Source organism: Miniopterus natalensis, chromosome 12, assembly GCF_054644295.1.
Source record: "Miniopterus natalensis isolate mMinNat1 chromosome 12, mMinNat1.hap1, whole genome shotgun sequence".
In the NCBI taxonomy this organism is placed as follows: domain Eukaryota; kingdom Metazoa; phylum Chordata; class Mammalia; order Chiroptera; family Miniopteridae; genus Miniopterus; species Miniopterus natalensis.
In genome coordinates this window covers 62,542,375-62,554,715 of record NC_142092.1, presented here as the reverse complement: position 1 = coordinate 62,554,715, position 12,341 = coordinate 62,542,375, and the positions used below count along the sequence as shown (strand labels likewise).

Here is a 12,341-nt window from a genome sequence, read left to right as displayed (position 1 = left end):
AAGGGCACCATTTATTAGATCCCCAAATGTGTGAGGACCCGCCCTCCCCCACACCTAAACCAGATGCCTCCCTGACTCTCAACACAGCCTGTTCTCCACACCAAGTTTAGAGTCATCACCACAAAGCACAGGTTTAAATATAGACTGCTCCTCCTCAAAAGCCTTCCCTGGCTCCCCGTTGCCTATGGGATAAAGTCAAGCTCCTCTGCCCGGCATTCAAGGCCCAGCTCTCCGGCCTCGGCTCCCATCCCTCCACCCTCCACAAGCTCACACACGTGGTCTGTGCCCCATCCCTCGGGAACCCTGGCTGGCGTCCCATTCCTGGATGAGATCCTGATGCAGTCCGAGGAAAGAAACAGCCTGCCCGAGAGTCCCCAGCAGGTTTTAGGAGCCTCACTGTCTGTCGGCTGAAAAACAGGGTTATTTTTCCTCTATGAGTCTCTCTTGGCTTGGGACGCACAGCTGTGTTTGCTTCTGGCATGAGGACAGCTCTTCCCCTCTCTAGGGCCCCGACTGTGCACTTTGGAGAGGTCAGCATGACCCGATGCTAGATGGAATGGAGTCTTCCGTGGCTGGGCTGTCCCCTCTACCCTTACCCCTGACCAATGGGACAGGGCACCACAGTCAGGGAAAATTCACAGTCCACCAGGGCTTGGGGACATCAGAGGTCCCGGCCCCTGCTGAGCTCTGGGACCCTTGGCCACACCCGACTGGCTGTTTACCACAGAGTCAGATTATAGGCCCAGACCTTTGTGCTTAGGCGGGGGTAGGAGGTGGGGGAGGGGAATGGGAGGGGAAACACTCAGAGGATAGAAGGAGAGAGGTCCAGGGGCTGAGCAAGACAGAGGCCGAGAAGTGGTAAGAAAGGTAGACAGAGACGGATGCGGAGAGAGCAAGTAGACACGGAAAGGCAGGATTCCGAGCGACAGAGAGCGCAGCATCCGCGACCAAGGCGGAGAGACGACAGGAAAGCAAAAGGGAAGAAAGAGGGGAGCAGAGAAAAGAGTCAGGCGGAGACTGCAACAAAAATGAACAAAAGGAGGGGCGCGGGGAGGGGAGGGGAGGGGAGGGGGGAGGGGGGAAGGAAGGAAGGAAGAGAGGAGGGAGGGAGGGGGAAGGAAGGGGGCACGGAGGGGGAACTGAAGAGAAAAAAAGACAGACAGTTTCACGGGGAGAAGAGAAGCCAGGAGAGAGCGGGACAGGAACCGTGGGGCCGACCTGGCGCCCTTCCCCGGTGTGTCCTGGAGCAACCTTGGGCCTCAGCCTCCGCTCACACTGGTCCAGAGGCTGCAGCCCAGGACCCCGCTCGGCACGGGAGGCCTCCTCTGTGCCTGTCTCCTTTCTCCTGGGAGCCGAAAGTCCCTCCAGACACTGGTCCGGTCTCATCGGGGCCTTGGCTCAGGAGGCCCACTAAACAGGCCGGCCACTGACACCGCAGGAGGGAAAAGTATCAAGCCTGAAGCTGAATGAAGCTCTTCCACCCGAGGCCAACCCTCCTAACTGCCAGGGGCCCGGGTCCATCTTCTCGCTTCCGTTATCTCCTGAGATGCACAGACTCTGAAATCATGAACCGGTCCTCCGGGACGGTCCCGTTCCACCCCTCTTCTCCCGATGGGGAACCGGAGGCCTCCGAAATGGAAGCGCCTTGCCCAAGGCCACATGACTGCTCGGGGCCGAGGCAGCATGATCCTCGGGTCTCTGCCTCGCATCGTCTGGGCGAGCACTTCAAACCCAGCCCTGGAGGGCCCCTGACGACTCTCATGCTGTTTCCAGTAAATTCTGTGCTGATTCTTGGCACGAAGAGAGGAAATGAAGAGGGTAGGGTAGGAATGTAAATAAAGGGAAACTTTGGGATTTCATCTAATATATAATTATAGGATCCATGGTGGGGGTCCTAGATGCTTCTGCGAGGTACTGCTCAGGCTGTGCCCGAGCGGGGAAAGGGTGTCCTGGGGGTGACAAGGATCCCAGCAATGCTCCATCTGAGGCTCCAAGCCCCTTGGGCTTTTGGAATAGCATCTCTGGGCCGGAAGCCTGGACTTGTTTGCAGAAACACATGGCATTCCGGAGACGCTGGGAAACTACTCAGCAGATGAGAGCTGGGCATCCTGGGCATCTCAAAAATGGCACTGGGAGGATATCCTGGGCGGAGCAGGGGCCCTCGTACTGACTCAGGGTTTAACTGTTTGTGTGGCACCTGCCACGGCTGTAGACGTAGGGCTTAGCTTGTTGTTCTGCTGGAATGCTGCAAGCACTCCGGTGTCACCATGGCAGTCCCGGGCACAAATGCTCAGGTTAAGTGTGTAACCACAGATACTCACAGCAGTGGGTCCTCCCCCTCCCACCACCTATGAAATATTGACAATGAGTTTGACACCAGCTCGTGCTCTCTACTTGTTTCAGGTCACTGAAGCTTCGCTGTCTTATGAAATAGGTCCAATTATGATTCCATTTTACAGATGGAAAAAAAGGAAACTCAGAGAGGTTAAGAAATTGGCACAGGGCCACACCGGGGGTAGGTGTTGGAGCCGAGGTCTGATTTCAAAGCCCTCATCAAACAATGTGTGTGTGAGGTGGGGAGTGGGGAGAGGCATGTGGATTGAAGGCCTCGGGGGGGGGGGGGGCCTGGAGGAGGTCAATGGGGGAAAAAGGGGGACATCTGTAATACTTACAATAATAAAGATAAATTAAAAAACAAACAAACAAAAACATCTACTGCCTTCCAGCTGCTGTTGACACACAGTGATCATGCTAACCCTTCCTATGCACGGGACCTGATGGAAAATTCAAAGCCCTTTCTCATATACTCTTCAGTTCAAGCTCTGCAACAACCTGTGGGAGTATAATTAATGATCTCCAGTTTGCAGATGAGATGAATTAGCTCCATTTTACAGATGAGCAAGACGAGCTGTGAAGTACCTTCCCCGGGGATCTGCAGGCTGGATCTGGGTCTTCCCTTCCCCAGTGTGTGTTTGGTTTTTTCCATCGCAAACAGCGTCGCTTGCAGTTAGCAGGCCCTCCTCCACACTTCATTCATACCCTCACCAGGTACCTCCGACAACTCCACACGTGTGTGTACAGGACAGTGACAGCACATGGGGTGGGGAGGGGAGGGAAGGGGAAGGTGGGTGTAAGAGTCAGCTCGGGTACGAATCGCTGCTCTCTCTCTTCTTGTCACGTGACTTTGGGCAAAACGTTTCCTCCTTCAAGCCCTACTTTTCTCATCTGTGAAGTGGGAGATGATGATGAAGACGACGATGATGATAACAATACCACCAGATCCAGAGAGTTATGGTGAAGATTAAATGAAACAGCACAGGTAACATCCTTCACGAGTTCCCTGGCATGCTGTGAATGCCCAATAAACTGATTGTCACGACTACTTGTATTACCAGGAACTCCTGGAGGCCCAGAGACTCGAGACCTTGGTGTGGCGCCTGCATCCCCACCTCAGTGTGCAATGCTTAGAGCTCACTGAGTTTAACCTTTCCATTTCACAGATGAGAACATCAAGGCCAGAGGAGGGGGAGGAACTGGAGTCAGGTCTCACTGGGAGCAAGTGTGGGAATTGCTGTCTGACTCCTGACCTTAGGCTCTTTCTTCACAATGCCTTTCCTTCTCCAGGGCCTTGGTGTCCCTTTTGCTCCTTTCCTCCAACTCCACCCACCTCTGCTAAAAAGCAGTGTTTGCCTGAGCCTCTGGTCCCACCATGGGTGCTGGCACGTGGTTGCAGGCCCCAGGCTCCCTTGGCATTCTTTTCATAGAGCTGAGGCCAGGGAGGTGAGGGTGGGCCTGGGGCAAGCCTCCGAATGTGTGGGAATGAGCCCCCCACCCCAGGAATCAGGCCTGGCTGCCACTGTGTGTTTGCTCAGGACCCTTTGGCAGTCATCCATGGTTAGAGAAAGGCAGGGCAGCCAAGACAAGACAGAGGTTAATTACCTTGGGTAATAGGAAATTGGGGAGCGGCAACAATAAGGGTGTCTAGGCCTCTGGCCAGGCAAGGGCAGAGGCCACAGAGGCCCAGCCTGGCCCGGCCCATCTACCCGGAGTAGAGATTCCTACTCAGGGTCACCCTCAGACTCCAACAACCCAAGGGTGCAGGGGCTGGCCACACGATCAGACCTTCTGTGGACCCTCTCTCTCTGCTGCTCTTTGTTTGCTTTCATTCAAAAAAAACAATGAAACAAACAAGGAAATTCAATTTAAACAGGGCCGGAGCGCTGCTGTTTCTGTTTTGTTACACCAGGGTGAGCTTAGGACAGAAAATCAGCCATGACTTTCACTCCTCCAGTTGGTCTCAACCCTGTGGCGCTATGCAAAACTGCATGGAGGGGCGGGCTGCAAAGGCAATCTGCCTTGCTAGGTGGGGTGGAGGGGGGCAGACTCAGAGAGAGACAGCAGGACAGAGAATCTCAAAGAAGAAACAGCAGAGAAACTGAGACACACGCAGAAATCACGAGAATAACAAATAGCAAAGCAAAGAAGGAATCACTGGGAGAATGGCAGGCAGACAAAGAGAAGAAGAGACAGACGGAGACGCAGAAAGGCACACAGTAGGGCAAAACAACAGTGAGAGAGGCAGAAGAGCTGGAAAGGCCAGAGCCAGGGAGGAGGGGAAGAGGGAGGAAGAGAAAAAGTTTCCTGGCAAAACCAAGCTTCCCCGAACTCAGGCTGGGGTCCATCTCACCCCCCTTCGTTTGGAAGGTGCTGAAATTGCAAAACAAAGAGAGGAACGTTTGCCCAAGGTCCCAGAGGCAGAGGCGGTGGCAGTGGGCTACGAACCCAGGCGTCCGGCCTGAGAGACTGGTCCTCCACACCTGTGCCCCCCGAATCCTTCCGTCACATCCTCTGGCAGCGTGCACAAGGGGTTCGGCGCCCGACTGTCCCTAATTAAAACTCGGGGGTCTGGGCCCAAGCTCTCTTTCATCTTATTTCCTCCCAGAAGATCCTGGACGGTCATTCTCTCCAGGGCTAGTGGGACCCCCCACGTGCCTCACAGGGTCTAGCCCCCCCCAGGATGGTCCTTGGAAGAAAGCAAACCAGCAACTAAGTCCAGAAGAATGACGCAGAGAGGAAGGAAGGAGCTAACTTCCTGCAGGCCCCTAGAGGCCGGACAGCCTGGTAGACCCCGCTCATGGAGTTTCTCACCTAATGCCCCGCCCTGTAACCCGGTGGGATGAGAATGATGGCCAGCCCTCTTTTTCCAGAAGAAACTATTGCATAGAACAGTGGAACAGGACTTGCCCGGGGGCAGGTGATGGGTAGGGGGCAGAATCAGGAACTGCCCCCAGCTCGGCCTGTCCTTAGAGCCTGGGCTCTTTCCACTGCCACACACAACCTTTTTGGCCCAAGAGGAGTAAGACTAATTTTGGTAAGAAACAAGCAAGCAGAAAATGAGAAGCCCCAAGAACTGACACTGGAACTATTTTAAACTCGGGACCAAGTCGGTCAGACTTCAGGGCAGGACAGCTGCCAGTGGGATGAGAGACGGGTCCAAACAACACCCAGGCTCCTTGTTGGAACGGCCAGGTCTCAGGGCCACTAATACAAGGAATTTCAAAAAGAAAATCAAGAGGTATGTGGAGTTAGGTATAGCAAGCTCACAAGCAGCACATTTCCAAGGGGAAAGAAGAAAGGATGGTCCTACTTCAAGAGGTAGGAAGAGGGCAGGGGTGTCCAGCAGTGAAAAAAAGAAGAGGTGGGGTGGGGGTTGGGGGGAAGGTCCTCACTTTTAAAGGATGGCAGGTGATTTCTCAGCTCTCAGTGTTAACTGCTTTTGGGGTGCCATAAAACATTTCACTGCTTTCTTTCACTGCTGGGCCCGCAGGATTCCAGCCTAGCTAAAGTCAAGTCCCCGCAGTGTCACGGAGACAGGGCTACTACTTGTGTCTCAGTTATAGGAACCCCCTGCCGGGGCTCTGCTCCCCTCTGCTAAGTGCTATCTCTCCCAGCAACTGCAGAAGGCGGGGGAGGGAGTTGAAATTAATTTTTACCACCAACAAGGGCAACGAGAGCAGTAGTGATAACAGCTAACACCTATGCTCCCACTGGGAGCTCATCGCCAAGTGCAGGGCTTTTGTGCACCGTCTCATCAAATCCTCCTGGGGTCCCAGTGAGCTGGCCATCGTGTGACCCGCCTTGTCATGGAGGAGGAAGTGGAGGCTTGGAAGGTTGAGAAGCTCACACAGCTGATAAAGAGCAGGGCGGAGATTTGAACCCAGGTCTATCTGCCTCCAGTCCATGCCCTTAGCAAGGGACAGAGGGACCAGAGGCCAGCCATCAGAAACCTTCAAAATATATCTGCTGAATAAGCCAGTAATGGATGAGTCATCAAAAATGCAAATGAATAAAAGAACTGATGACCAAATGAATGAATGATGGAGCATAAAATGGATGAATAAATAGATGGGCGGACAGACGGATGAAACAAAGAAGGCAAGGAGGGATGGATGGAGCGATAGATGATTGACTGGGTAGCTGGATACATGAATGAATCACTGAGTAAATAAAAGAAAAAAATGATGAGCCGAAGAATTGTAATCCTTGCGATAATGATGCTCACCCTGTTAACAACTACAGTTTCTAGGTTGGTAAGAGAGGTGGTCTGCGGTTTCATAATTAGGGCACATGAAGAAAACTGGTTTCTAGAACTCTATAACATGATGGCAGCGCCCAGATGTGGCAACAATCACTGAGATGGGGAACAGAAAGCAAGCATCTTTTCCCTCTGAGGTTACACACGAGTCTCAGAATGATGCCCCTTCCCATCTCCAGAAGTCTGGATGCAGGGACTCATACTCTATGAAGGAGTGATAATGCTGTCATTTCTAAGGAACTGGTGGGATCTATTACTAAAAATTCATATGTATATACATGCATAAACATATCTACATATATGTAAATAAGTGTATATGTGTATATACACACTGCGTGTTTACGTATACAGAGCATATATATAGAGCACACACTTCAGATACGCTAAAATAATATTTTTCAAGGAGATATCATGAAATTGAGAAAAGAACACAGGCAGGGACACTGGCCAGAGCCCTCCTTGCTAACTTGTCACCTTCCCTCTTTGGCCTACAGATTCTTCATCTGCAGGAGGCATGTTTTGAGTTTCTGGCCTCCCTGGGCCCTTCAGCACCAGCCATGTATGCTTTTGTGACTCACTATGGCCACGCTTCTCCAATGGCCCCTTCTACACCTTAGCGCCTCAAGGTGCACACACAGGCTGGCCTACAAGGCACCTGGCTGGCCTGTGCAGGTGATCCATGCCTTGGCCTCCAGGCTTAAAACCGTCCTGCCTGCTTCACACTCCCCATGCACCCAGCATGTCTTACTTGTAGAGGCCGTCGGGCTCCAGACACTTGAAGATGACGGAGTAGATACTGACTTCAGGGACCTCTCCATGGCTTCGACCAGCTGCTACACAAGATGTGCCCAGGCCAGAGAGTAAGTCATCGGCAAAACTCAGGAATTCTCCTGGAGGGAGACAGAGAAAAATGAGCTCCCCGGCTCAGGCCTTGGTGAGTGGACATTCTTACTGTCGTCCAATCCCATCAAATGTCTGCATACCATTGTCAGGAGAATTAGCACAGGGTATGAAAATGCCACAGGTTAGTACACAGTCCTATGACTCTTTGTTTAAACTTATGCCTGAACTTTCTCAACTGTAAAGTGGGGATACTAATACCTACCTTTATAATAGGGTACCAAGGCTCAACTGAGCTCAACTGATGTGTAATAAAGACGCACGAAAAGGCTGCAGGGGGACAGTGTTCTCTGTAAGTCCCTTCCTTTTCAGAATTGCAGTTCCTGTCCTGTATAGAGAAGGAGCTGGACTAACAATGTAAGATAGGTTTCATGTCACCTGGCACTAGATTTATGGAGTGCCGTGTAGTGATGGACAGAGGCCTGGTCCAGCTAAGGAGGTAAGAATTCAGTGACTGATTAGTGATGAAGGATATGGGACAGAAAGGGACAGTGGAAGAACACATGCCCCGGACACCATGATTTCTAAGTCACCTGGCCATCACATGTTAGAAAGCAGCTGACATTTACTAGAAATAGGAGTAATGCGGAAGATTCGATGAACACTAGAAAGAATGAGTGAACATTTGGAAACCCGAGGTCACTTCACTTTGTTAAGAATCTGCTGCATAGCTTTGGGCAACCGAATTCCCATCTCTGAGCTGTCGTTTTCTCCTCTATAAATTGGAGGTGCTGGAATCACTATTAGGGTTTTTGAAAAATAAAATAAAACTATAGCTGTGCACAAAGATTAAGTTCTGAGGATAAGCATTGCAGCACTATTGAAACGAGCAGGAATTTAGAAATTAAACGTCCAACAACATAGAAACAGCAATATCAATTAGAGTTCAATGATGCAATGGAATATTTTATAGCCCCTACAAGTAATACTGTGGAATGGTATGAGTTACATGAAAGGATATTCATGGCATATTAAGTTTATAAGCAGGTTGCGCTATTACAGAATAATCTACTTTGGGGTGGAAATTTTACATGTGTACCTATTGAGAAAGAGGAGGCAAAAACACAGCAAATGCATGCTAGTTGCTGTGTCTGGAGACTGAGACAATGGTTACTGTTTCGCTCTTAGTTTTGCTTATCTCTATTTTCTCAAATTATCTACAATGAACATGTATTGCTTTCGTAACAAGGGGGGAAAATCAATAAAATTTACTTAAAAATAGGTGAAGTGAATGAGCCAGACCAAATGGCGTCTGTGTTCCCTTCCAATTCTAAAAGTGGACGATTTTGGAGCAAAGTGGGCACGTGCGGTATTTTATACCACGCAGGATGAAACGGTCTGAGGCCTCCCCACTGCGGAGCCCTTGTTCACCTTCCTGCCCCGCCAGAGGGCCTCGCACTCCCTGCTGCCTCATACGCTCAGTAATAACAAGGGGGGGACATCCGCTCAACTCTCTCTTCTCGGCTGGGGCTGAAGGACAATCCAGTTTAACGGAACCATTGTGGAACAGTGTCTGGGAAGAGTGAGACCCAGAGAAGTCAAGTGGCACTTCTGTCCCAGGGAACCGGGCGGGCAGAACACGCAGATCGCTTCCTGTTAGTGTTTCAGAGGAAAGGCCACTCTCGCCTCACGCGTGAACCGTGTAACGCTCGTCTCACCGAAGTGTCTGGGTGGGCCTGGGATTCAGGTGAACGACGGTTTGATAACGTGCTGGTCCCTGTGGTCCAGTATAACAGATCTGATGGGGAGTGTTTTTTGTTTTCCACTTTTTAAAAGGCTACCTACAGTCCACAGCCTTGATCCGTAGACGCCAGAGCGCGGGTCTGGATCAGGCTGCCCGTGACAGGCAAGTTCAGCCGCTATCGCCAGGCAGACTTGGGACTGAATTCTATTTCCACCATTTATTGCCAATCCCTTAGCCTCTTAAAGTCTAAGTTTTCCTTTCTGTGACAAGGGACCCATCACTCTTTTATGAGTTTGGAGTCTAGAAAGAAAAAAGCTGAGTCTAGGAAGAAACTCTTTGCCCAGAACGAGAGGTCTTGCTAGAAAATACAGGTAAATGAAACCCATTTTTTCTATTACAGGTTTTCGCATCCCCTGTCCCCTATTTCTTCTGTAGGCCTCTTCTGTCAGCTTCTTTCATAGTGAAATCATAAACCATGAATGTGTCTCTTCCAATAGGTACCACAGCAGAGCAACACATGGGGTGAAAATGAAAAAATGAAAACCCCGGGGGGGGGGGTGCAGGGCCTGGGATTATTCACCGAATGCAGTGAGGGCTTTGTTTCTCAGGATTCCACGTCTGGCTGCTTCCATTTGTTTTCTTTGAGCTTGGATCCATGTCTGTGTACTTTTCAATTTGTTTCCAGATAGCCATTGAAAAAGCTGGCCCTTCGCGAGGGAATTCAGTTTGCTGTGGCCTGTACTATTAATTGTCTTCCAGCCAAAAGATGGTTGACATTCATCTTCAAATGGGCATAGCTTTCCAGATATTTCCATGCATTTCAGGACAATTTAGACCATGGACAAAAGCCCCATAAATACTGGCACACAGTCCTTCGGTTTACAGGTTCAGTTCAAATGAAGAAAATGGATAACATGGACTATGTAAACAGTCACACGAAGGGCATTCTAAGGACAGCGAGGTTCCAGTTCTACTTGGGACCATCTATACTGAAGGGCCTTCAAATGAAAAGAATGTGAAAGAAGAAAACTGACATTTAGTAGCAGCTTTTCTTCTTTTCTATTTCATCCTCACAGTAGTCAGTCCTAATGAGTTAGATTTTAGGAGCTCATTGTAAAGCTGAGGCCACGCCTACAAATTTAGGAAGGGACAGGGCTGAGATTCGAACCCTTACCCTCCTAACTGCAAAGCCATACCTTTTCTTTTATACTGTGCTGCCTCCTAGAGAAAGTTTAAAACAGACAGTGTTAGAGAGTGAGCTTTCTCAATTCTGTTCAATTTGCCATTGAATTCATTCCACTCTCTTAGCTCTTATGGGCTTGGGGAATGAAACAATAAAAGAAATGGTCCCTGACCTTCTACAGCTTGTAATCTGACAACAGGAAGGGTTGTTAAATACGAGAACAGGCCCATAAAGTAAATTGTAATATTGCTTTTCTTGGCACTCTGTTCGAGAAGGTTTAAATGCAACCTAGATGGAGACAGGTGAACGAGGCAAGCCCTCGCTGTCCCTCCTCACTTAGCGGAGGGGGGATAAGAGAGGCCTGGGGCTTCTCTATGCACAAATGCATTTCAGTGCAATTCAACACATGCACTGTGGTTCCACAATATAACATCTTCCCCAGCGGGCAGCCGCACAACGGAATGACCGGTAATATAGCGCAGTGCGTAAGAGGCTGGGCTCCGAATCGACTCTGCCTAAGATTAGATCCTGGTCCACCCCCACCTACGGCTTGCCTTGGACAGGTTCTATCTCCTCACATGTAAAAACCATACTACCCTGCAGTATGGTTGTGAATATCATATAAACTACCATGTATATTGTTAGAAATCAATTAGCACAATGTCTGGCCTACTGCAAGAGCCCGAAAATATTTCAACTACCATTATTGTTTTTGTTAACTATTGTTGTCATAATCCAGGAGAGAGATGAGGACTCCTAGGGATTATTTTTTATGCAACCCGCTCCCTCTCCAGGTGACAAAACTGAAGCCCAGAGAAGGAAAGTGGCAGCCCATGGCCGTACACAGTGTGGGAGGAAGACTTGCTCTCCTATCAGATACAGCAGCCAACCTATGAGACAACATCGCCTAGAACTTAAGGGCTTCCAGAGCTGACCCACGAGCCCTTTGCTCCTCAATTTCTAACCAACTTTATTCAACTTGAATGCAAGCCACATCTCCTGGGTGTTTACTATAGGCCAGGCACTGGGCTAGGCACATAGTTTCACCCTGCTATCTTCTTAAACTTGCAAACTCTGAGAAAGATAAAAATCCCAGGAGAGAGAGAAGGAGTTCAGCTGCTTTCCAATAGGCAACATAGTCTACCAGTGGTTTGCAAATTAGAATATCTAGAACTCTGGGGGTCAGAGGAATGGCAAATGTGGGGGGAGGGAGCTAAGTCTGTCTCCTCTACACCCATACCGACCTTCAACCAGATTAATTCCACTTCAATCTATTTTATATACTGATGGCCCCTGTTTTATTTAGGTTGGGAGAAAACACTTAAAAAATAAAAAGCTTGGCTGAAAAGTTGTATTGCTGGAAATGTTTGAATCCTAAACCCCTGCCACCTTCCCTGATAGAAATACAGGAGTCCAGGAATGTTGCACCCCACCCCCTGCCCTGGGCTCTGCATCCACTCCAGGCAGAGTCCAGAGTAACGAGCTCTTGGCCTCTGAGATCCGTGTCCCTTCCACGAGGACACTGCCTGGGCCACCTCTGTCCCTCCTCCCTGCTACACCGTTATGGCCGAGCCTCCTAGGCCCCGGCTGCTGCCACCACAGCCTCACCCATGCCTGTCCAAGACTCTGACATTCTTTTTCTGTTTCCCTTCCCTTGAAAACAGATAGGGAGCTGGGAGTCGCCGTACAGGAATGTGCCTGTTCCCCATTATGGCTCTTCTGGGGCTGTAACCCGAGTGGGCTCGGGCCAGACCCCCACACATTTCTTTCTCCACTCAGGCTCCAGCCTTGCTCACATTACGATCCACAGAAAGGGTCGATCGCCATTCTAGGGAAGCTTCCAAACCAACCCAACAGAGCACAGAGCCGTTTTTTTCGGGAGGCCCCACCCCCTGCCTCCATTCTCTCTCCTGCTCCTTTCATCACTCCCTCAACCCTCTTGCTCCTCGCGGCTCCCTCTCCCTCTCTTTCGCCCCTCA

At 50.2% G+C, this 12,341-nt stretch overlaps 1 protein-coding gene across 2 annotated transcripts in view; it reads right to left on the bottom strand.

Annotated features, from left to right (window-relative positions):
- The window catches only part of ASTN2 (astrotactin 2), a 694,472-nt gene that overhangs the window by 35,539 nt on the left and 646,592 nt on the right, over positions 1-12,341 (bottom strand). For both annotated transcript variants that reach the window (XM_087822856.1, XM_087822857.1), the window contains exon 20: positions 7,344-7,485. In XM_087822856.1, coding sequence (XP_087678982.1) covers positions 7,344-7,485 — 142 coding nt within the window. The remainder of the gene's footprint in view (positions 1-7,343; positions 7,486-12,341) is intronic.